Below are 27045 nucleotides of genomic sequence, written 5' to 3' on the forward strand. Positions count from 1 at the left end.
ATGTATGCACGCACACAGCAACAGCTACAGATAGCCTAAAACAAAAGAAAACAGAGAAATTTCTAGGGGAACGTCTGGCAGTCAATTGCTAGTTTACAATAATTGTTAGTGTGTCAAAAAATATAAATTAATTAAAGTTAGGGCGCCTGGGTGGCTCAGTTGGTTAAACGGCTGCCTTCAGCTCAGGTCATGACCCCAGGGTCCTGGGACCGAGACCAGGGACAGGGGGCCTGCTTTTCCTTCTCCCCCACTTGTGCACTCTCTCTCTCTCTCAAATAAATAAATAAAATCTTTTTAAAAAATTTAAAAAATAAATAATAAAGCTATCTTTTACACTTTACAAAGATTCCTGATGGCTCTTACCTGCATGACTGCATTAAAAAAGCAAGTATTTCCTAAATTTGAAATTCCTTTCACAGACGGTACACTGCTGCCTTTTCTTCCCTTCCTTTTTTCACCTGTTTCACATTTTTCCTCACAAAGTTTTAGGATTCTAGAAAATGTACCTAAGTTAGAGAAAACATAACTGACATAAGATGTAAAATCAAATACATATATATAATTTGAAATAATTTAAATACATTAATTTTAATTAAATAAGATTTTCCCCTGAACGGTGTCCCTGAAGGGCAAGAATACAAACACAAATAAATGTCTCCAGTTTGTATCTTACTCTTACGTATTTATACCACATATGACATTGAAGGATAAATTCCAGATGAATTACACAGTTCAGTATAAAAGAATAAAGTAGGGGCGCCTGGGTGGCACAGCGGTTAAGCGTCTGCCTTCGGCTCAGGGCGTGGTCCCGGCGTTGTGGGATCGAGCCCCACATCAGGCTCCTCTATATGAGCCTGCTTCTTCCTCTCCCACTCCCCCTGCTTGTGTTCCCTCTCTCGCTGGCTGTCTCTATCTCTGTCAAATAAATAAATTAATTAAAAAAAAAAAAAGAATAAAGTAAAAAAACAAGAAGAAAACATCCAGATCTCGGTTCCTAAATACCATTCCCCACCAAAAGAAATGAAGACTCCTTGAAGAAAAGGCTGATTCTAAACCTAGGACAGCAAAGAAACAAAGTAAGCCTATAACATTTTTATTGTGCCAGAAAATAAGAAAGTGCCTGAAAAAAGTGATGAGTAGGTCAAAATACACATGCACCATTCTGAATAGTTCCCACCAGTCCACTCTGGGACATTCTGAATATCAAAATAAAGAATAGTTAACTATTCACTAAACAAAATGAGAATGGCTCAGAATCAATAATAGGCTTTTTAAATTGGAGGAAAAGGGAAAAACTCTTCCTTACAAGAAAATGCCAACTAATACACAGAAGAAATAATGGAATTGTAAAATCACCATATAATGGCAATTTTTTGTATTGTTCTTGCAACTTCTCTGTAAGTTCAAAACTTCAAAATAAAAAGTTCAGGGGCGCCTGGGTGGCACAGCGGTTAAGCGTCTGCCTTCGGCTCAGGGCGTGATCCTGGAGTTATGGGATCGAGCCCCACATCAGGCTCTTCTGCTATGAGCCTGCTTCTTCCTCTCCCACTCCCCCTGCTTGTGTTCCCTCTCTCGCTGGCTGTCTCTATCTCTGTCGAATAACTAAATAAAATCTTAAAAAAAAAAAAAAAAAGTTCAAAAATTAGAACTACATTATAATATAAAAAGCAAAATGTCTATATGTATGGTACATAAGTACATGTTTTGGGCTCACTGATTTATACAACTAATGAAGATCTGAAAATCAATTCATCATGTTTCAAAACAATTTGAAAATGAAGAACAATTTCTAATATTGACAAACTGACACGATCGTATCTATTCAACACCACATTACTTTCTGAATCAAAGTATAATTTGAGGGGAGCCTGGGTGGCTCAGTCAGTTAAGCAGCCAACTCCTGATTTTGGCTCGGGTCATGATCTCAGGATCATGAGCTCAAGCCCCACGATGGGCTCTGTGCTCAGCGCGAGACTGCTTGAGATTCTCTGCCTCACCCTTTACCCACCCCCCATGCATGTTTTCTTACTCTCTCAAATAAATGAAATCTATTTATATATTTTATATATATATATATATATATATATATATACACACACACACACACACACACTATATATATATAATTTGAAGTTTGACAGGAAATTCCCAAGTTCTCAAATCTTTTGGTTCTAACCAAAATATTCTTTTAAATTCCTTTCAACCCTCAGATTTTGTAGTTCTTTGCAATTATATGTTTTATTCATCTCATACTGACATACTGCTTTGCATTGCTAATTAATTTTTAAATATTTGGCTGTCCCCCAATCAGACTGATGGAGATCAGAAAATGTCTTACTACTGCTCTTTCTTCCACAGGGGTATAATGTTGGGGAGAACATACATAATAAAAATTCAATATAAATGAAAACATACCAGATTAAACAGCAGATTCAGTAGCACCTTAGCCCTCCATGCTTCTGATGTGTTCTTAAAAGTAAATAAGTTAAGACATCCCCCCCATCCTGCCCTCCTATGCAACAGCATTGAGGGAGATGAACAGGGCTGGAGGTAGCCCTGTTTTCAGGGACAGAAGCAGAGAGAAAAGACCATAAAAAGAAACTACAATCTCAGGTATGGGCAGACTGATGTCATATGCATCCTGTTGGTTCAAATAAGGCTTGAGGTGGCACCTGTGACTTTTGCCAAAGAAAAGGCATCAATCAAGGGGGGCTAACACATTTTCTTACATGCTTCTCATAAGAATTAAATGTAGAGCGACTATCTGCAAAGCACCTGGCAAGGTAAGCACTATGTAAGTGGGTGAAAACAGCCCAGGCAGCCTCCCCAAAATTGTTATCTGTGCCAAAATCCATACCTTCATAAGTGATCCTTCATGCCCATCGTTTATCTGCCCTTACATTTTTCTTCTCTTCAATCATTTCCTGTAACTTCCTGGGTTTTTGCCCTCAAGTTTGGCTCTTATTTCTAATTGATTTTCAGAATTGCTAATATGAATTTTGCCTTTTATATTGACTGTGTGGTTTTCATATTTTCTTGGCTTTTCTTTTTAACATGTGGAAACACCTTACCTCATTGAGAAAAATGAACTGGTGGTTTCTAAGGCTTTTTTCATTAAGTAAATCTATTGCATGGAAAATATTTTTCTTTCAAATCTTAACTTTTATCCATGATGTAATATTTTCCCATAAACTCTATTGCCCATTTTTTCCTCTTTATTCCTGTTGGCTTATTGTTTTTTTTTTCTTTTTTTAAGATTTATTATAGACAGAGAGACAAAGAGAGGGACCACGCACACTCAAGCAGGGGTAGGGGCAGATGAAGAGAGAATCCTCAAGCAGACTCCCTGCTGAGCATGGAGCCCAACATGGGGCTTGATCCCAGGGCCCTGAGATCATGACCTGAGCTGAAATCAAGAATCAAATTGCTTAACTGACTGAACACCCATGTGCCCCTGTTGGCTTATTCATTAAACATTATAAGTTGTTACTAGATGTGTGTTGTCCAGATACTGAAGAGTTCTTTTTGACTCCAATCCTAAAGTTCTGAATTAACACAGAAAAGAATTAGCAAGGTGGAGCTCTTCTCCTATCTTCCAGATATTGAAACAATTAATAAAAATTAAACCCCATACTAGAGCTTGGGGGCAAAGACTGGTACAATCAATGGAAAGGTCACTCAAGGGCAGAGACCAGGCATGGAGGAAAAGGAAAAGCAGGAAAAAGCAGGACAGTATTCAAACCTGCAAGTGGATGTAAAAGCAAATTTAAAAGGCCAGTGGTTAAGAAGCACTACACAAACAAGAGAAGGCCCCATTTGGATCCTGGCTAGGTGTGCAAGTGAGAGCTGTCCACCTCTTCATTATATCTGAGATGCAAAGTAGAGCCTAGAATTGGCAGTTTCAGCTCTCATTATTGCTGTTGCCACTAGATGGCTTCAAAGTGACTTTTAAGAGATTTCAGAAGATAGACTAATGCTTGGATTTAACTACTCTATCTTTTGGGGCAAGGTTGTTACTCTGATTTTACATTTGCAAAACTCAGTCTCCAACAGGTTAAGTGATTTGCCCAAAGTCATAATGACAATCTTTTGATTATAAATCTATTGCCATTTTACCACCAATTTCTCTTCAGTGATTTATGTACAATGAGAAGAATTATAAAAGATAGGAAGGCAAGAGTCTTACATATTAAGGTATATGCAACCCTGAACAAATGACTCCTCAAAAGTATTCCCTTTAGTTAACATTGCCATAACATTTTTTTGCTTTATTAACATGAAAGAATGTTGGGGAAAATAAACTATGAAGATTATACTGACCATATGTATATTATAAAACATTTTTCATATTTTTGTATTTTAATACATTTATCATTCAGTTGAAAAATACTTCCAGAAATAAATTATATTTTATTCTTATACGAACAAATAGCATTTTTAAAACTGTAACATGCAAATGATTATGTATCTGTGTACCACATTTACCCATCAGTTTTCAAAACATCTGGGATAGCACCCTAAAGTAAACAATGTTCATAAGACCATCTGGACAAAACTGCAGGCAAAAAAAAAAAAAAAAAAGGATAAACATATGGAAAAACAGATTTTACCCTTCCCTTTAGCAGTAAGGGATGACAAATGTCGAACCTAGATATATCCACGCTTCACTGTGCGATGCTTTTCAGCACCACCTGGCTCTCCATGCAGAACCACCAAATATGGACAGCACAGCCAGGAAGAACATATCCACAGGGCAATGGCAATAAAAATAGTTTATTTCATGGTTAAATAGCCACTTCACACAAGTGGCAAGGGTCTGTTTACGGACTTTTACAAGTAAGTCTGTGAGAACATATTCACAATTAATTATGCTATTAGACTTAGATATTAAATAGATCAGATAATTTAACTAGAAAATAAAATTATGTTTTCTAAGAACTACTTAAATGTGTTTAATTTTTTTTAAAGATTGATTTATTTATTTGAGAGAAAGAGAGAGAGGGCGAGTGCTGGGGCGGGGCGGGGTGGGGCAGAGGTAGAGGGAGAGAATCTCAATCAGACTCCGGGCTGAGCGCAGAGCGGGACACTGGGCTCGATCCCTCAACCCTGAGATCATGACCTGAGCTGAAATCAAGAGTCAGACATTTAAATGACTGAGCCACCCAGGCACCCCTAAATGTGTTTTAAAGTGCAAGTTTTTTATTTTTACTGTGTAGCACATTTATAAAATGTAACAATTCAAGTTCAATTGATTTATTAAAATTCCGTTTTGTCAGGTACTATATGAACCACTATCTGTAAATGTTTGTATTTAATTGCTTGTGATTTATGAGTATAAAGACTGATATATATACAGCAAATAGCACAGAGATATTAAACCTCACATTCATAACATCTTAGCAAAACTTTTAGAAACTAAGTATACATGTACATTTGCTTACTAAGAAACTATCAACTGAGAATTTAAGATTCTAGTTTAAAACAAGAGATATCTGGGGTGCCTGGCTGGCTCAGTTGTTAAGCATCTGACTCTGCCTCTCCCCCCTCAAATAAATAAATCTTAAAAAAATAAATAAACAAGTGTGTCTGAATCAGTCTCTCAATAATTTGACATACTAAGAGGTGTGTGTGTTTTAATTAAAAGTAATGTATTATTAATGAAGAATTATTATTGATCATTTTGTTAATAGAGACAACAACGCTTTCTCAATCTGGCAATGGTTTTGGATAATATTCCCCTTATGAACTCTTCCTTTATAAACACAGAACCAAATGCACTGAGGACTGAATTTCAAGATGTTTTGAAATACAGTATAATTAAAAGGATAAGGCTGCTACAGCAATAACAAAAAAGACAAACTATTCAAAATTTGATTACTGATTATTTATTTTGTTCTCAACTTTTACCTGAACCCATGAAATGCCCATAATTAGAAAGATTAATCAAAGATTTTCAGGGTTACAAGGTTAGTATATCAAAAGGGATTTACTCTATCTCACCTTCCTTTTTTTTTTTTAAGATTTTATTTATTTATTTATTTATTTGACAGAGAGATAGCCAGCGAGAGAGGGAACACAAGCAGGGGGAGCAGGAGAGGAAGGAAGCAGGCTCCCAGCAGAGGAGCCTGATGTGGGGCTCGATCCCATAACGCTGGGATCACGCCCTGAGCCAAAGGCAGACGCTTAACGACTGCGCCCCCCGGGCGCCCCCTTCCTTATCTCTTTCTGTTACCAACACTGTCATCAGCTATTGTACTTTCCTAATAAAATAAACATAGACGAAGAATGCAAAGAACATTGAGAGAAAGCTTCAGGCATTCCAGATAAAATTTTTAAAGCTCTTTTAGATTTCTGTCGCTTCCCTTTAAGCCTAGAATCTAAGTACTCAAAGAGATGCTGGTTAACCGAATAAACCTGATAGGTTCTATCCATACCTCAGGTCTTGCAAGACACAAAACTGGATAAAGCACCAGAAAAAAAAATTTTTTTTCAGCAACTTGGCTAAGACTATCTAAAAAGTAATCTTAAGTAGCTCTAATTTTCCAACCATAAAAATGACTCCAATACAAAAATCTTTTATCTTTTTTTAAAACCAGATTTTAAAATATGGGGCGCCTGGGTGGCACAGCGGTTAAGCGTCTGCCTTCGGCTCAGGGCGTGATCCCAGCGTTATGGGATCGAGCCCCTTCTTCCTCTCCCACTCCCCCTGCTTGTGTCTTCCTCTCCCACTCCCCCTGCTTGTGTTCCCTCTCTCGCTGGCTGTCTCTATCTCTGTCAAATAAATAAAAAAAAATAAAATCTATAAAACCAAATTTTAAAATATCAAATCAGACATATTAAAAAGTAATGTACAAGAAATCATAGGTGAATATCTTTATAATCACAGAGTACAAAAGTCTTTCAAAGCATGGCCCAAAAGACTAAAACATCTTTACAAAAAAGACTGATGGATCTGGTAATGATGTCATTAAAAACTTCATTACTGCCAAAAAACAAAACCCCTAAAAACTATAAACAAAGCTAAATATGGAAAAATAGGTATTCTTGTCAACTATACCCTCCGTATAATCTTTCTGGAAGGCAGTTTAGCAAGTGTAATCAAAATTTAAAGTGTGTTTCTAGGGGCGCCTGGGTGGCTCAGTCGCTAAGTCTCTGCCTTCAGCTCAGGGCGTGATCCCGGCGTTCTGGGATCGAGTCCTGCATCAGGCTCCTCCACTGGGAGCCTGCTTCTTCCTCTCCCACTCCCCCTGCTTGTGTTCCCTCTCTCACTGGCTGTCTCTCTCTCTGCCAAATAAATAAATAAAATCTTTAAAAAAAAATAAAGTGTGCTTCTAAACTGTCCAAAAATTTAAAAAAATATAAATAAATAACCTACCGAAATAAAGAGCAAGTACAAAGAGATTCAACTTTCATGGGAGAAAACTGAAAACAGTGACTAGTAAATTTGTTGCCAAGCAATATTAAATGTCTACCTTTTCTTAAAGTTATAAATATTTGTAAATTACCTTGGTCAAACCAAAAGAGGAATACTGGTGATTCTCGAGTTTCCCATGGGCACAGGGAAAGTAAACTTATTTTGCAGTTTGCTTATTTAAAGAAGAGTTTGAGAGCATTATTTTCTCTGATAATTGTCCCCACTATAAAAATGATGATGAAATTAAGGCACACAGCTTTCAGTAATAGGAGATCCAAACCCAGGCAGTCTGGCTTCAGAATCCACAAACTTAACCATTATGATCTACTATCTGTCTGGATAACAATGGATTATAAGGTTAATAAGTATGATAATTTAAGACATTAATGAAATGCTAGTGGTGATATGAAAGAAGAGGCCACTACTCTTTAGCAAAAGCTGGATATAATCAATTGCTGGATGTCTTTGGTGTGAATTTATACCTTTATTAAAGTTTATAGCAGCCCTTCTCAAAGGGTTCCTGAAAAGAATTAAGCCTTAATGCCCTAGGCATTCACCATATGCAATTAACTTCTCCCTATGTATTTTCAAAGGTACTAGTTAGTGCCATCTTCACGAGAACTGAGAAAATAGTCACTCAGATAATTTCCTGTGTTCTGCAGTTTGGATGGAGAACTGTGGATTTATATCCCTATGGGTAACAATAAGTTGCTTTTTAAATGCCCAATATCTTTTTGTCCCTAACCCCTTTTACACATGGAAATAACTATTTTTTAGTACTTATTTTTGAAAATGCAAATAATTAGGTGTGTGACACTCACCTTATAGCAAAACAAAATGCATTCCTTTTTAAAAAAATAATTATAAAATACTACCTTATATTCAAATTGTTACTATAAAGGGGCACAATATTATTTATCCTCAGATACATTATTTCAGATCCCAAACATGCCCTTTACTTTCTTATTTCAAAAAAAGATACAGCAAATTTATTCCTAATAAAACCAAAAGAACCAACGTAACTTGTGTCTTTTTATACCAAAAGCATAAGCTTAATGAATTTAACAGAATATATTTAATGCCCTCTTTAAGCTCTTTGAAAGTGGCATCCCACCAGTATTAAAAATTATTGGCCAAAATTATTCTGAAAACAATGTGGGATTGTCAATCATCCATCTAGTTCACAAAAAGAAAACCAATATTCAATGATACTATTTCATCAGGAATACCTATATTAAGTATTTGTAGAATATTTACATGACATTTACAAGACTATCAAAGTGATATATCTCATGAGCCTTTAGAGAACAACGGCCCAATTTTTAATAATACATATTTTTCGGTTTTCACCATAAAGTTTTCTTGCTTTTTTAAATCTTGTGTTATAGGTGACCTTCTTATTATATGCGGAATTTACGTGTTTTTAGTTTTCTGGTATGTATTTGAGGGGGAGGTGTGGACAGATTTTTTTTTTTTCCCCAAGCAAATCCTAGCATCAGATGTGAAATCTACACAGCTGTAAGCATTCTTCTGGGAACCTGCACTGGGGTTTCATCAACTGCCTAATGCAATTACCTAAGCCAGTCATGTAGCATTAATGTAATTTGCCCATTTCTACAGCTGAAAAGTTTAATATTTAAAGAGTTAAAAGAAAAAACTTGCCTGCCCCACTACTCCTGTACCTTGGAACCAAATGATAATTTGGTCTATTCCAAAATTCCACTAACTCCTAGTTAACTGTTAGCTTTAAAAAAATCTTTAGTCATCTAATAAATTGATACTGCCACATGAATGAGTAGGTATATATACAAAGGCATTTCTATCTATCTCCATGTTACGGTTAAGTGATTTTTCTAAAATACGAAACTGATTATCCACTTCTCCACTTAAAATCCATTAGTGGTTCCTAACTGCCCACAGGATAAACTCTAAACTTACAAGGCCCTTCAATACCTGTACCCACTTACCTGTAGGCTCACCCTCTCACCACCCCCCAACATCAAAACTTAACCTACAGTTCTATAGAATTCCCTGAACAGATCAAACTCCCTCATCAATGAGCTATTTCCTCCACCTGAACACACATCCCTTTCCTCTTTGACTACCTAATTCTACATATCCTTCAGCTTTTGGCTTAGAAGGCTCTTGCTCTGGGAGCACCTGGGTGGCTCAGTGTGTTAAGCGTCTGACTTCGGCTCAGGTCATGATCTCAAGGTCCTGGGATTACGCCCCCACTCAGTGGGGAGTCTGCTTATCCCTCTCCCTCTGCCCCTCCCCCTGCTCATACACCCCCGAGTGCTATTTCTCAAATAAATAATAAATAAAATTAAGTTTTAAAAAAAGGCTCTGGCTCTAAATAAAAATAGCCAGTCTATATTCAATACTACTCCAAAGTATCCTCATAGTGCCCTGCACTTGCACCATCACGGCACTACCTAAGCAATTATTAAGCAATTAAGTGTGACTTGTCAATATCCCTCACTTGACCAGAAGATCGATAATGGCAGAAACAAAAATAGATCTGTTTCATTCACTATTGTGTCTCCAATATCCAGCACAACATCTGGCAAAAGGTAGAAGCTCAAGTATATTAAAAGCTGAATAAATAAATAATTTTGAGATTAACATTTAGGGCTTTTTTGGTGAAAATGCAAAGCTTTTCCTACTTCTTCAATAAGAACTCTCACATGCTAACTCAGTTCAATTCAGCAAGTATTTACTGCTTAGCCACATTAAGACTCAAAGAGAATATAAGTAAGCCAGGGTACAATCCTCAAGGAATGCGCAGTTTTATAAAAAGATACATATACTGGGTGATGAACATTAAGGAGGGCACGTGATGTAAGGAGCATTGGGTGTTATATAAGACTGATGAATCACTGAACCTTACCTCTGAAACCAACAATACATTATATGTTAACTGAATTTAAAAGATATTTTTTTTTAAAAAAGACACATATATACAGGAAAACTAAACACCACAAAACCATGTGTTTTTAGATTCTAAAGTATGCTGCACAGAAGTAGAAAAGATAAGGTAAAAGACTTGGAAAGTGTCCTTAAAGTAGGTAGGATGTGAGCTGAAACTTAGGGCAAATAAGGTTGAAGACAAAATAAAGACAGAAATGTGCTAGTTGAGCAGTTCTAAAAGTGGATCTGAAGACACCCTCCTCCTTTCCCAGGTCCTTAAGCTCAAAAGTATTTTAATAATAAGTCTAGAATATTATTGGCTTTAAAAAAAAAAAACAACTTTTGTTCATTCTCAGTTATATAATGCAGTTTTCCAGAGACTATACACCATGATATCATAGACTGAATACAGAAGTAGATAGGAGAATCCAACTGTTTTTATTAAGCTAGACACTAAAGAGATTTGTAAAAATGTAAAACAATGCCACTTACTAAGTTTGTGTTGTTTTACAAAATAGTTATCTTTCCTGAAAACACTATTTGTTTTAACATGTCATGGAAATTACTGCTATTTTTCAATGACTTAATAAATACTGTAATTTTTAATTTTAATTTCTAACATGATAAATATTGATAGAGATAACCTACCTAAACAAAACTCTAAGCCCTCATTAATTTTTTAAGAATCTAAAGGGCTACTGAGACCAAAAGCTGAGATTCACTGAGCTGGTGGTATTTACAAATGGATGGGGCACTGGCCTAGATTCTCTGTGCAGAGTAGCTAAATTAGATGTATTAGACATGAAATTGTCCAGGCTTTGCATAACTTAACAACATGTGTAAGGTCCAGGTATAGGCTTTTCTCAGCAGTTATTTTTTTTAGAGCAAGATATAAAAAGAATTCTTTAAAACCATTCTTATCCTCCCACCTAAAACACAATATAGTTTCATACTCTTTTTGAATTGCCATATTCAGATATTTTTATATTTCTACAGTATTCACAATTATCATTTAAAATAGCTGCATAATTAATCCAGCGTTCCTACAAACCTCAACAGCAACTTTCACATCTGATTTTTAATGTATTTTATAAAAATCAAGCTGCATGCAAGAAAGAATACTGCAGATTACTCTCCCAAAAAACTTACTTCTAGAATGCCAATGGACCTTACTTTAAATCAAACTTGCCTGAGAGATATTGTAGCTTGGAACACAAAGATGATGACATTTTGACCTGGAACTTCTGGAAACCTTGAATTCAGAACTACTTCTCTCCCTAACTTTGAAGGCTCGACACACTCCCAAAGTCCCTCAAGAACCTGTTTCCCATTATTCCAGGTGCTACCCATGGTTCCATGAACACAATTAAGGGTTCCACCGGTGCTTCCCACTACCTGAAAGGATTGCTTTTCTCATCGTTACCTACCGCAAATTCTTCCTTTAAGGGTCAGCTTGAAAGCCAATTCATTCACGATTCTTTCTCAGTTCTTTTCAATTGAACATTACAACCCTTTTTGAATATCTGAAGGACTTTGAACATCACTCAAAATACAACTCTATTCTGCTCATCATTACTCTTTAGGATAGGAACTGTCTTATCAATCTCTACTCCCTGAAACACCATGGAAAAGAGGGAGGAACTGCTGAGGAAAATGAGGCTCAGATGAACTGCAACCTGCCCCAGGTCAAATTTGGAAAGAGTCAAATTTTAATGCCAGAACCCAAACCCTGACAAAGCCCATGTTCTTTCTACCATATCATTCCATGCTCCCTACCTTATATCCTTTATGACAATAAATATTCAAGAAATTGTAAAAAGGGAATGAAATCTGAATGGCTTTATTCTTAACCTCAAGGAACCTCTAAGGTGGAAAAAAAATCCAGATAAAATATTTCCTACAATTGTACTTTTGCCACACCTGGCATTATATCCCTACATATCTTATTGTGGCCAAAAAAACATATTAAATGTGCAATTTTCAGGAGGCAGCATTAAGACCAACAGCTGTTCCTGAAGTGTTAAATGTCTATCATCACCATATTTTCCTGGTTCTTTAAGCAGAACTGGAGCTATGACTAGTATGCCTAGGACAGAGTAAGGTTTCAATACATGTTTGTTGAATCAATAAATGAGTGAAAAAAGTTAATCATTTCTTCTGCTGTCTGGAACCCATGTTTACCTCCTCCAGTTCCCTTGCCAATTTGTTCGTCATTATTGTCTCGAGCAACAGCTAACAAAAACACCTGTTTGTTGGGCTATAAAAAATACAGTGTATTTTAAATACATGACTAGTGTATTTTAATATAATTTTTCGGTTTCTGAATGCCACCTACTAAGCAGTTCAATTCTGCACCAAAGGCATTTCAAAATTATCATGTCCAATTTTAGTATATGTGCTGCCAAAGCGAGCTCCAAAATTATCATGTCCATTCACCCATTCACCTAGTACCAAAACCCTGAAGTGAGTTTGGATTCTTTCCACTCTCCCTCACTCACTACATCTAATCCACCCACTTTCCACCAGTTTCTCACTTGCCCTACCACAACAACCTTCTGTGACCTTCTTAATAATTTCCTCACCTCCACTCTTTTTTTTTTTAAAAGATTTTATTTATTCATTTGACAGAGAGAGAGACAGCCAGCGAGAGAGGGAACACAAGCAGGGGGAGTGGGAGAGTAAGAACCAGGCTCCCAGTGGAAGAGCCCGACGTGGGGCTCGATCCCAGAACTCCAGGATCACACCCTGAGCAGAACGCAGACGCTTAACGACTGAGCCACCCAGGTGCCCCACCTCACCTCCACTCTTAACTCCAACCGTCCAAGCAGCAATCAGAGTAATGTTATTTTAAAAAGATGAAATGACATTACTTCCCTGCTTAAAACACTTTAATAGCTTAAAACACTTTAATAGCTTTATTGGAAGCTTACACTTCCGATAAAATAAAAATTCTTTATCATGGAATTCCTTACAGTATCTTCCATGAACTCCGACTCACTTATTTTTTTTTCCTCACTCACTACTCTCTCCCAGCAAACCACACACACTCCAGCTATACTGGCGTTTTTTGGTCACTGTGACCACTAGATTATTACCTATCCCTGCAATCTCTTCTTCTCCTTTGCACTTATCAGAAGTTTATAATATATATATATATTTTTTTCTTGGTCTGTCTTTCCCACTATACTGTACACCTCAAGAGAGCAATATAAAACTGTTTTATCACTAATACTGAATAAAGTATAAAACCCAGCATGTGGTAGGCACTTAATATTTCTGAATGAAGAAACTGCTTCCCTATATACTCTTCATTTAGATTAACATGTATTATATATTGTTTATATGTTAGATAACAACACGCATAATTAACAAAGTATATAATATATAATACATTACTATTGAATAATAAAGGATTTGGCTGCCTTTTGTACCAGGTTCCTGAGATGTAACCCCTAAATCCTGGGATTTCCAGAGGGACAGGAGTGTCTTTCTTATTCTTGGTGGGCCCCTAGACAGTTTACGCTAATAAGATTACTCAGGATGGCAGCTAGCCATGCCAGAAAGACCAACGTGTGATTAGAGGGTTGATGTACCAGAGACTGAGTTCAATCATGTGGCCAATGATTCAATCAGTGGTGCCTATTCAATGAAATACCAATTAAAAACTCCGGACACCACAGCTCTAGGTAGCTTTCCTGGCTGACAATACTGTGTGTGTCTGATAACCATCAACGTGCCGAGAAGGTGATGTGTCCTGACTCCACAGGAAGAAGATACAGGAGATTCATGTTTGGGACTTTTCTAGTCCTTCCTCTATGTGTCTATTCTTTTGGCTGATCCTGATTTGTATATTTTTTCTGTTATAATAAAACTATAATTTTAACTATAGGACTCTCCTGAGTTCTCAGAGTCATTCTAGCAAATTATTGAACCTAAGAAGGGTAGTGGGAACCCCTAAATTTATAGCCAGTTTTTTCAGAAGTGTGGGTAACTGAAAACCCGCACGCTTGAGGATGCTGTCTGAAGTGAGGGCAATCTTGTGTGGGACTAAGCAAGCCCTCAATCTGTAAGGTTAGCCTAACTCCAGGTAGTGTCAGAACTGAACTACAATTGCGTAACAAATAACAGATATCACTTCATAAATATGTGTTGGGCACCATGCAAGCATTTTTACATAAATTATTTCTAAATTTTTAGAAAACATTATCTCTAAGCCTCACAATAAACCCACACATTGGAATTACCACCCTAATTTTTAAAGTAAGTAAACTAAGAAGTAAAAGACACACAGACAGTAAGTAATTTAAGTGGAGCCTGAATTCAAACTCAGCACTGTTTGACTCAGAAGCCCACGACCTAGTCACTACCTGTCTAGCTTCTCGTATTAGTTACATAAATACAACACAAGAGAATATCACAAGATTACTACCTAAGAACGCATGGCACTTGTGCTGAGGTCACTAAAATCTAAGGTACTCTTTATGAATTTATGAACTCTCTGTAAGAGATATAAAATATCATACTTTAATACAAATTTCTTTAGCAACTGCTAACTTACTTGTTTGTGCTTTAGAAACATGTTTCTGGAGAAAATCAACTGTTTGAGCCAAAACCTTCTTATTACACTGTGTTGATAATTTTTCATCACATTCATAACACCTGAAAAAACATAAATATGTATGTAAATATTATGAAAGCATCTTCAATAATGTTGTACACCAGGTAATAAAGTAATAAAGTTGATATTTATCCGGTCTTGTCTTTAAAGGGGGGGGGGCAAAAAGTATACATAGAGTGAGGCATTAGGTAAATCTAGAGAAATAAACAGGAGATAGTTCACACAGAGGCTTAGCCTTAGATTTTAAATTAAAGTTCTGGTACTTTATCCTAAGCGCAATGGAAAGCCATGAGGAGTTTTTTAAGCAGGGGAGTGATGTGATCCAATTTATATTTTAAAAACATCACTCTGACTAATGTCCCCTGGATGGAATCAGGAATAGAAGGTCAGGGTAGAAGCAAGAGATCTGGAGAAAGACTTATTTTACAGAAATTTCAGGTAGTACTTCTCTGTACAAAAATAACTGCCATGGAAAGGGGGAAGTGGATGAGGGTAAGTCAGTGATTCTCAAACAGGAGCAATTTTGCCCCCTGCCAAATATTTGGTAATGTTTTGAGACATTTTTGGTTGTCACAAGTGGGGAAGCTGCTACCGGAATCCACTGGGTAGAGACTGCTAAATGTCCTTTGATGTACAGGATAATCCTCTCACAACAAAGAATTATCAGCTCAAATGACAGCAGGACTGCGATTGAGAAACTCTACTCTAGAGGAAAGACTTGCTGCAAGTTAGGAATGTTTAAAGTTGAGTGATGGCTGCGGAGGATTTCATTATACCATTTTGCCTACTTTTGTTAAAGGATTAAAAAAATAAGATAAAAAGGGAAAGAAACTAAATGCTAGGCTTCTGGCCTGAATACTTGAATGATGGACGTGCCACTTACAGAGACGGGAGGACTGGGTGTTTTGTTTTATTTGGGGCTTAGTTGAGAAGGAAGGGCTCCCAAAGAGATTTTCAAAAGCACATTACTTTTTAGAAAACTGCCCTCCAAGTTTACTCATTAGTGCATATAGTATTAATAAAGATTTCTTCTATGTATTATCATTGCCTGCTTCCTTTATCTTCATAAGATCCAATGGTCAAATAAGAACATATATTTGAACATATTGAAAGTATAATGTGTTATACTAACACCACCTTACGTATTCACAATCTTCTTATAATTACTAGCGGTCCTGAGATCAATGGCTATAAACTAGGTTTGGGTTCCTTTTCTAAACAGCACTCAAAATTCAGTCAAATATTTACTCATACTCAAAATACAAATATTACTCTATCTCTTGTACACAGAAATACATAGGTACATAGATAAATCTGTGAAGGAAACAAGTCACAGAAAACATTCCCAATACATACTTTTTTTTTTTTTAAGATTTTATTTATTTATTCGACAGAGAGAGACAGCCAGTGAGAGAGGGAACACAGGCAGGGGGAGTGGGAGAGGAAGAAGCAGGCTCATAGTGGAGAAGCCTGATGTGGGACTCGATCCCAGAATGCCAGGATCACGGCCTGAGCCAAAGGCAGACGCCTAACGACTGCACCACCCAGGCGCCCCCGAAAACATATTTTCTAATAGACCATGATAGAATTCAAAAATGTAGAATTACCAGGTTTACACTATCATAAACCCTCAAAATGTACTGATGTGACTACTGCCAAAATAATAAAAATTGCTCATTTGCAAAATATCGAAATGTCAAGAAATTTTTACTGATGCTGCAATTTAATCTTTACTTGGTATAAAATATATTGTCACTTTAAGAGTACAAAAAGAAAATGTAAATAAAAACCACACAATGGCAGTGAATTTGGAGAAAAGAGGACAGCTCAAGATAAATTAATTCTACTTGTTTCCATTAGAAATAACCAAAAAAAAAAAAAATTAATTGTGCATCTACTTGTGCCAGGCACTGTTGTAAATGCTTTACATGTATTTTCTGGTTTAATTCCTCAGAACAACCAAAAGGGTATTATCATTTTAAAAATAAATAGCTCTCTAGAAGTATAATATTTCCTTTTTTACAGATTAGAAACTGGGACATAGGAGGGCTCACAAATCAGTAAGGTAATAAAAGTACAGGGAAAATGCTACACCTTCCAACAAACTTTTGAGTACTTTAAAAACACTCACCTGAAAAAGTAAAAAGATAAATAAAAGCACTCATCTGTATGTTAACTTTAAGTGTTAAGTGAGTGCCTCTTAACACTGGTCAGGCATTAAGAATCAGGTATGGAACTTAACAACACAAAAGCCCTGATTTAACAGAGGGCCAATGAATAGTACCTATGGATTTTTCAAATTCCACCTCTGTAATTCTGAAGAAAGTCAGAGGTAAGAAACCACTGTGCTAATAATTATTATCTGTTAAAGCAGCATTAAATCCACTATCGAGCAACACTTTGTTAGCCATAATTAAATCAAATCTACCGTATTTCTTTCTTTTTTAGGGTTTCCAAGTTTTTTATCTAGTTCAAGTTGGCCCTTTTTTTTAATCCAAATTAGTAAAATTTTCTACTGAAATTGTTAAACTTTTTTTTAAGATTTTATTTATTTGTTTGAGAGAGAGAGAGAGAGAATATGAGCGCCCACAGGAGTGGAGGGAGGGGCAGAGGGAGAGGGAGAAACAGACTGCTGATGGAGCAGGGAGCCCGGTGCGGGGCTTGATTTCAGTACCCCAAACCTGGATCCTAGATTCAGGACCCTGAGATCATGACCTGAGCCAAAGGCAGACGCTTAAGTGACTGAGCCACCTAGGCGCACCAGAAATTGTTAAACTTTTTAAGGTTTAAGAATTAGATGAGAAAAAGAAAATAGTCCCAACCTTTAAGTTTCTGTAAATGCATGTGACCAGCTTGAATTTCTTCCTTAGAAAGGAATGAAATTTTACAGACCCCCAAATGTGACTTAAATTATTTTCCTTACAATATAAATCTAACATTCTACTCACAAAATGATCAATAAATTGATCACCTTTATAGCTCTATATATCTATGAAAGCAAAATTATACAGTTAAGCATAAAAATAAAATTACAAAATCAATAGTTAAAACTAACAACATTATTATGCTAGGTAGCATTTCTTGTTTTTTATGTGTTTTTTGGGTTGGTTTGTTTGTTTTTTGCTGAAATTACATCATGATTCACACCATAATTATGGTCCTAAGAGCTACAACAGAAGTTCTGACACAGACTCACTTGAAATGAGCCTATTCTACCAGTTGCCACTCAACTCTCCCTCCACCTTCCTCTATTCCTGTGGTCCTCAAACTGTGGTCCCCAGACTGGCAGCACTGGGAATACCTAGGAACTTGTTAGAAATGCAAATTCTTAGGCTCTACCAAAGAACTACTAAATCAGAATCTCTAGGCCAAGGCCCAGCAATCTATTTTAACAAGCCTTCCTGGTGACTGTGATGGGCCCCATTGTTTGAGACCACTGCCCTATTCAGGCTATAAAGAAATATGCATTGAGCTGCCACACTGTGGCTTCCTCCTCCTCTCCCCTAGCTCCAGTGTCTCATTTACATAGTAAGCTGTCTCTGTACTTTCCTCATTCTCCCCAACATGATTATTTGGAACAACAAAACCACAAATGCAGCAAGCACCGGACCCGTGCCATGAATTTAAATCATAAGATGATTTCTTCTACAAGCCAAAATATTGTTATATTAATTTTAGATCCCGGAAGCGAAAACACAGAGTTAAAATATTTTTGTCTTAAAGAAAATTTGAAGACCTCTGGAAATTCATTCAAGGAAAACTTGAAAGCTTTTGAAAATTCATTCAAGGACTCTATAGGAGTCTACAGATTCCATTTAGAAATTTTTTGGTGAAAAAAATACATACACATATTAAAAAAGAAAATTTTTGTTGTGAAACGTATGGAAAGCTTTTTGATACAATATCCATTTACGCCACTGAAGCGGTGTGCTATGCTAGTAAGAATCAAAAGGGAATCAAAAGACTTGTTTTAGTGCCCGGACGTTTACTTTGTAACCATAAAAAAGTAAATGATACTCAATGTCCTTACAGGTAAAATGAGGGAACTGGACTTGGTTCCCAGCCAAGATTAAGTAGTAGAATCGCCAGGCTTACCCTTTCCCCTCCAGGGAATCACCAAACCACGTGACTGCCTGAAGTACCTTTCTCTAGAACTGTGGAACTCTGTTTTAGCAAGTTCATTATGGAAAATCAAATAGGAAGAATGTTTCTTTATCCTACGAAGAAAATGTTAAAAAAAAAAAAAAAGTAGAGGGATGACTGAATTTTTCCTTATTTAAATTTTATACTCAAGGGTAATGTTAATTTTCTTAGAGTATTCCACAGGTTGTGTTCAGGCTAAAAAACATAAGGGGGTATAACATCTTTAAATATCTTACCTTGTAAAGCTCCAAAAAAATGATATTTTCTTGTAGTGGACACAAATAGTAAGAAAATCTAACTTACCATATAACCCATGTGCTCAGACTAATTGTAATACAATGAGATTCTGTTCTCCAACTCTTATAGTGCTTCAGGGAATGATGGCTTTCTGAGTTTCTACCACAGCCCTAAAGATGAACAGAATGCTATTTGTACGATTTACGTATAAGTTTGTTTCAAATTAATCAAAACTTAAATCATACTCAAACTTACACTGAAAAAGTTTTGGTTTTTAATTTGAAGCAGGAGGGAAAAGTTTCAGAAAATAATATAGATTCTCATTAAATTTAATTTCTTGCAAAGAGGCTAACTTGCTTTTTGTTATATAATATTTACCTAAAATAATCATGAGCCAAGTTCATTTCCCTATTACTTAAAAATGTATATACTGTCTTGCACATTGTGGGGCACTGAGCATCTTTGCAGACCAGTGCCCCCCTCCTATACACACATTTTCTAATAATGTCCACACCTCCACCCAAACCCACTGGCAACTAATGAGACTCAGACCAATCACAGCAATTTCCCTCACCAGGTAAGTAAAGAAATAAGATCCAGTTCTGGTCAATGAGACATCAGGGGCAGTTTGCTGAATGTTTCTGGGTAAAGTTTCATATATTTAAAAACAAAAACAGGAAAGGGATGTCCTTTTTGACCTCTTTCTGGCTTTTGGGGATGGCTGTATGATATGTAATGCATGAAACATCTCTGGCCATAAAAAGTCATGAAATTGAGGGTAGACAAAAGAAAAATGGAAGAAATCTCAGTTTTCAATGTTCTTTTCATTGAATTAACTAATCCTGAAGTGGTCCTACTTATGAACTGTGCGAGATAATAAGGATTCTTCTTATTTTGGAAGAATTATAGACATCTTACATGTTATTCAAAAAATATTAGATATTAATAGCTTCTAAGCTGTTAACAAAAATTGTTTTGGAAAAAAGAATCCTTTCATAGAAAAAAAATTAATCTAGTAAGATGTAAAAAAAACTGGGATCCATTTCTTACGTAAATACAAACAGGTAAAGGCAGGTGCAGACATGAAAACTGCTGCAAGTAGGCTGGATTCCCTTTTCAAGTATTTCTAAACCACACGTGATAACTTCCTGAAGATAACATACCTTTTATTTTACCTTAACAAATGTTTCTAAGTTCAGCCTTGGAGTGTTCTATCTAAACATGGATAAATTTATTTTAGGTTCTAAACATTAAAAACAGTCCAACTCACAATAAGCATTTAAGAAAAATATTTAAGACAAACTCACAGATAAAAATCACTTTTCTCACCTGAAAACCACACTTGAGGCACAACCAAATGTCAGAGGGAAGTACTGGTCGCCCATCACAGAATCTTCTTTCTTTTAAACATTCTGAGCAAACTGACCACGCATTCTCAGCTACTGCTTTCTTCACATGATTCACACTGATAGCATGACTTACATGCTGGCAAGTGAAACCTACTGAATGAGACAAAACAAAACGTGAACATTTTCTTTGCTAAACCAAAGTGTTACCATCAGTAAGCAAAAGTCAATAGCATTAAAATGCTGCAACTAGAAAGCCAAGAGATTCTAAAAACAAAATAACTCAAAAGGATACATACTGTATGGTTCCATGTATAGAGCATTAATGAAATAACAAGAGAGATGGAGAGCAGATTTGTGGCTGCCAGGGACTATGGACGGAGAACAGGGAGTGTGGCTATAAACAGGTAACTCTTGGGGTGGTGATGGGACAGTCGGGTATCTCAGTTGTGGTGGTTATACAAAACTACACATGTAATGAAAGTGCACAGAGTTATACCCACTCACACAGACACATAGACACACATACACAAGGCCTTGCATATCTGGAGAAAGCAGAATAAGCTCTAAGGACTATACTGACGTCATTTTCCTGGGTTTGATATTGTACTACAGAAATACAAGAGGCTAAATCAGGAGAGGTTGGGTGAAGAGTGAAAGGGACCCCCTTGTATATCTCTTTGAACCTTCCTATTCGAAATTACTTCAAAAATAAAAAGTTTAATAAATAAATAATTATTTACTGAGCAGCTACTGCGTCAAGCATTTTGAATATATTTTCTTCTCATTTAGATACACATATAAAAATCTTTCCACAGAGCCTACCTCTGCTCTGATGCTATTCTCATCACTATTGAGAGAAAGGAGAAAGGAACAACAATGGCATAATTTACAGGAACAAGAATTCTCCTTAATGAGTATTTCCAAATAACAAATGACTCTTCATGGTCCTTAATTATCCCTTATAACAGAGTCCCACTGGGTGCACTGTGTGGAGGCAACAGGCCAAAATCAGCTAATATGTTTTTATTTCTTCAGATAACCGTGTTCTTCTCCCAAGGACACAATGACATTTCCATTTCTCCCTCTTAACTATCTCAAACACCAAAACTACAACTATCCACCAAAATTAAACAACAAAGGAAAGACTGAGTAACTTGAAAAGGGAAATAGGACTACGTACATTTCAACTTTCTCCACTTTCCTTCCCTTTTCACCTACTAGTTAACTAGAGAGAAGTTAATCATTAGTTCCTTTTCATCCTGAAGCCTAAGTATGTGACTCCTAACAAGTGACTTATTGCAAAATATAATTTCAACAAAAATAATGTGCAATCTGGTGAAAGATTAGAACTTCTAATTTTACACCAAGAGCAAGTTATAAGAATAGACACAAAAGGAGTAATCCCAAAGTCCTATATTTGAAAAGAAAGGACACATGCCATTAAAGAAAGGGGTGTTCTGGGGAAGACTGATAGATGACCACACCAATACAGGACCTAGAAGTGAGTTACTAGATATCAATGCTTTGAGTTTTTATATTTTAAAATTCTTTTTTAGGGGCGCCTGGGTGGCACAGCGGTTAAGCGTCTGCCTTCGGCTCAGGGCGTGATCCCGGCGTTGTGGGATCGAGCCCCACATCGGGCTCCTCTGCTATGAGCCTGTTTCTTCCTCTCCCACTCCCCCTGCTTGTGTTCCCTCTCTCACTGGCTGTCTCTATCTCTGTCGAATAAATAAATAAAATCTTTAAAAAAAAAAAAAATAAAATAAAAATAAAATAAAATTCTTTTTTATTATGATGTTATGTTAGTCACCATGTAGTATATCATTAGTGTTTGATGTAGAGTTCCATGATTCATTGTTTGCATATAACATCCAGTGCTCCATGCAATACATGCCCTCCTTAATACGCATCACTGGGCTAACCCATCCCCCCACCCCCTTCCCCTCTGAAACCCTCAGTTGGTTTCCCGGAGTCCACAGTCTCTTGTGGTTCATTCCCCCTCTGATTTCCCACCTTCATTCTTCCGTTCCTTCTCCTAATGTCCTCCATATTTTAAAATTCTAAGGGGAAAAATCATTCCATACACCTTCTGTATCATCTCTGGGATGGGATCTGGCCAGGGTACAACTTAACTATTCTCTGTTTCCACAATTCAGACTTATAAAACTGAAATTGTTAATGAATTCAGAGATATTCATGATAAATACGTGAATATTTATGATAAAATGTTCCAAGCGTCTATATTAACCCTATCAGCTTTTAAATACTTCTTATAAGTAAATTTGAAAGTTTGATGTTTTCTTACAAGAGTTAACCAGTGTTTAAATAGTATTCACAATCTTTGGGGGGAGGGGGGAGAAATGTAAAAAAAAAAAAAATTTCTGTGCTATTAAGATTGCCTCAATTTTCTGTAATTTGGTTAATCATACCATTGTCTAAATTTCGTCTGCCACATAAGTCCTCTAGGGATTCCTGAATAAAATATATAAGTGTATTAAAGTCTATAGTTGTTTCACATTAACAAATCAAAAGCAATAATTAAAAGCTCCATATTTTTCACTTCAAATATTAAAAAACTTTACAAGGAGGTCTTCCAGTTTGCAAATGATGGTCTAAAATCAACACTTCCCCATTCTCCTCCCAGAAATTGTCCAAGGTCAACAAGAATAGAAAACAAAAACACCAAGTTTATTTTCAGGAAAACCCAGAGACAACTGAAGTCCCAAGTCATAAATCCAGTGGAAGGGTCCCAGCTCAACGCAGCAGAGATCAAACAGGGGTGCATCCAGAAGGAAGCAGAGAGCATACTGCAGCTGTAGATCTCATAGAGAACCCCACATGCTTCGCAGACACAGAATGAAACCTAAATCTCTGCGCAACACCCCTGGCAGGAGCTCCCCTATATCCAGTTTTGTTTTAAGAAGTAAAAGAAGGCAATTTCTAATTCACTAAGCTGGAAACAAGAAAACAAGCCATATTTGCCCAAAACAGTCTTGTCTCCGAGGCAGGCAGGGAGAAGAGATCCTTCAGATTCTGAAAAAAACGCAGGGCTGCATAACCCTGTTGGGTGGAAAGAAGTAAGGCTGAGTTCACACTCAAAACTCCAATTGGTCTGGACAGTGCTCTGGCCCTCCTTCTTACACAAATATTCTAAAACTAACCGGTCCAAGAAAGGTGACCCTACATCAAAGAATGAGAAATCAAGGAAAAATCAAAGCCACAAATCTATACCAATATAAGAAAAAGGAAAAACAAACAGCACAGAAATCGCTGCCATGAGATAAAAATACAAAACAAAAGCAAATGCGCCAACACAAGGTGGCAAAACAGTAAGAAGTGACTGGCACAGCTCAGGAAAGAAATGGAAGAAAAAAATAAAACCACAAAAAGGATAACAAAACTAAAAAGGGCATAAGGTGAAGAAGACACTGCAGAAAACACTGTAAAAGATAAAAAATGAAAAGAGCAAGCGAAATGACAAGGAAGTAGGAGCTTTAGAGGATTTGAGAAAAAATAACTAGAAGACAGGTGAGGAAGAGCTAACCTAAGAATCATCAGAATCCCTGAAAAAAATCATATTCACAGATTAGAACAAATGTTTAAAGATATAATTCAGACTTCCCTCAATACAGCAATCTAGCTATGCTGAAACACTATCCAAGTTAAAAACACTTAAAAATGGAAATAAAAAATTAAAAATGTGTTTTTAAATGAAGAGCTAAACTGGTGAGAAAGTAGGGAAAATCCTCAGAAAAGCCTAAACAGAAGGTACGAGACTCAAGAAAGCATGCCTGAGGCCAGCAGCTCCCCAGTCACCTCCCAGGCTTGCAGGCCCGGCTTTAACGGGTCGTGAGAAATGGAAATCAACAAAAAGATTTCAATGCTAAGTGACTTTATAAACTAAACAGAATCTCAATCATTGTTTTGGAACTAGACAAGCTGATTTTAAAGTTCATGCAGAAAACAGTGAAAATAAAGAGCAAAGGATTTTCTGGTTAAAAACATATATGGTTATTTTCTGCAACACTCTTTAGGGTGCCAGGTAACACAACTTACCAGCAGTGTCATCTGAAGAGTCTTCATCACGAGGTATAGCAGGCCTTTTACTTCTTTTGGCTTTCTCAGGCAAAGCTTTGGGAGGCTCTTTCACCCGCATCTGGTATTTACTGAAAAGTTTGGGGGTAGGGGAAAATGAACACACTTTAATCCTCAGAAGGAAAACTGTAGGTATTTGACTTAATGTATATTAACATAAAAATGACTTCAATTTTAGCTGGGTCTAGTACGTCAACAAAAGGAGAAGAGAACAACAGGTGAAGCCAAAGAGATCTTTAGTAAACCAATACACAAATGCACATTACATTCGACTTTTACCAACTATTCCCTGGACACATGATGTCCAGGTGGATGAAAAAAACAAAGGTTTGATCAAGGGAAGAAGTGCTGCTTCTGGGTCATGTGCTCCCTTTGCCCTTTCTCCTGTCCCACTAGCTAGGAAATAGTAGAAGCTGGAAACAGGCCACAATGGACCAGGGATGGAAGCATGTGCTTAGCACAGCAGAGCCAGCCTACTTGTACCATATGACCTAGCACTGAACTACTGAGAGAAATAAATTGTTTTAAGATACTGCATTTTTGTGGTGTTTTTTCCCCACTTTTTCATTATGAAAAAATTTAAGCTTCCACAAAAGTTCAAAGAACAATAGACTAAACATCCATATACTTACTACCTAGATTCCACGTCTAGAACATTTTGCCCTATTTGTTTTATCTAAATAACCAGTGTGTACAAGACATACATACATATATGAGTGTGTTTGTTTTTGCTGAACTATTTCAAGTTGCAAAGAACCTGTATCTTTTTTAAGAATAAGAACATTTTCCTATATAATCACATCATTACCACATCTAAGAAAATTAATGATTCCGTATTCTGATGTTCCATCATATTCTAACCTCTTCAGCTGACCCAAAATTGTCTTCCATGCTGATTTTATAAAAATCAAGATTCAATCAAGGTTTGCACTTTGTACTGGTTATGTCAGGCTAACTGTTAGCATCTTTTGATCCACAACTTATACTTTCTTATAGTTCTTCCCAACTTATACTTTCCTAACACACTGGCTCTTTTAAGAGATCAGGACAGTGCATATGAGTCACCTTAAAGATCTTGTTAAAATGTGGATTTTGATTCAGCAAGTCTGGCACAGGACCTGAGGTTCTGCCTGTCTAAGGAGCTCCCAAAGGGAAGCTGGCAATCCACAGACCACATGTGTTTTTTATTTTGTTTTGTTTTTTTTTAAGATTTACTTATTTTAGAAAGAGAGCACACATACAAGCAGAGGGAAGAGCAGAGGGAGAGGGAGAGAGAATCTCAAGCAGAATCCCTGCTGAGTGTGGAGCCCAACAGGGGGTTTGATCTCAGGACCCTGAGATTACGACCCAAGCCGAAACCAAGAGTCAGACGCTCATCCAGCTGAGCCACCCAGGTGCCCCCATAGACCATACTTTCAATAGCAACATTGTATAATGTCTCACACTTCTTTCTTCGACGTGTTACTTATCTCGGTCCTTTCTATTCTTTAAAAACCCAAAGTTAATTGTTAAGATTTTAGATAAAAAATTAAGCATTTTTTAAAAATCACTGTACTTGGAGTCTCTGTTACAGCTCAGCCTAAATCTCACCTAGTATCATCTCTTCTATGGCTAAGCTACACTTAATTTCCACGGCTATTTGTTTATTTGCTTTTCCTGATCAAGGTGGAAGAACCTTTCAACTCAATAATAAATTCTGAATCTTGGGGCACCTGGGTGGCTCACTTAGTTAAGCGGCCAATTGTTGGGCTCCACAATCAGCAGGAAGTCTGAGGTTCTCTCCCTCTTCCTCTGCCCCTCCCTGTGCTCATGCACATGCTCTCTCTAAAATAAATAAATCTTTAAAAATGAATAAATAAATTCTGAATCTTGATTCAGTTATACTATATTCCACATAAGGGAGCTTTTTAGTTTACCATTTCAAGAGCCATTTCTTTAACTCCAGGGGTCATCACTCTTGAACGGAGCTGCAACAAATTATGGCCTTCTGTGTTAGAGATGCACGAGGGTTTGGAGTTCCTTGACTACCTCATTTCTTTTTTTTAAGTTTTTTAAAAAATTTATTTATTAGAGACAGAGAGAGAACACAAGCAGGGGGGTGCAGGCCAGCAGAGGGAGAAGCAGGCTCCCCGCTGAGCAAGGAGCCCGACATGGGACTCGATCCCGAGACCCCAGGACCCCAGGATCATGACCTGAGCCACAGGCAGATGCTTTACAGACTGAGCCACCCAAGCGTCACTTGACCACTTCATTTCTGACTGACTTTTCCCTCCGAACTT

At 36.9% G+C, this 27045-nt stretch overlaps 1 protein-coding gene across 10 annotated transcripts in view; it reads right to left on the reverse strand.

Moving 5' to 3' along the window:
- The window catches only part of USP45 (ubiquitin specific peptidase 45), a 67986-nt gene that overhangs the window by 38485 nt on the left and 2456 nt on the right, over positions 1–27045 (reverse strand). For 8 of the 10 annotated variants that reach the window (XR_004628586.1, XR_004628587.1, XR_004628588.1 and 5 more), the window contains exons 2-6: positions 24728–24837; positions 20652–20824; positions 19389–19492; positions 14883–14983; positions 364–506 (exon numbers count right to left, since the gene is read on the reverse strand). Coding sequence is in view for 4 of the 10 variants with exons in the window: in XM_034670887.1 (XP_034526778.1) it covers positions 364–506; positions 14883–14983; positions 19389–19492; positions 20652–20824; positions 24728–24827 (621 nt within the window). In the remaining 6 variants the exon portion in view is untranslated. Of the gene's footprint in view, positions 1–363; positions 507–14882; positions 14984–19388; positions 19493–20651; positions 20825–24727; positions 24838–27045 lie in introns of those variants that run through there. The other 2 variants (XM_034670888.1, XM_034670889.1) reach the window with 2 other exon arrangements.

Source organism: Ailuropoda melanoleuca, chromosome 10 (genome assembly GCF_002007445.2).
Source record: "Ailuropoda melanoleuca isolate Jingjing chromosome 10, ASM200744v2, whole genome shotgun sequence".
NCBI lineage: Eukaryota > Metazoa > Chordata > Mammalia > Carnivora > Ursidae > Ailuropoda > Ailuropoda melanoleuca.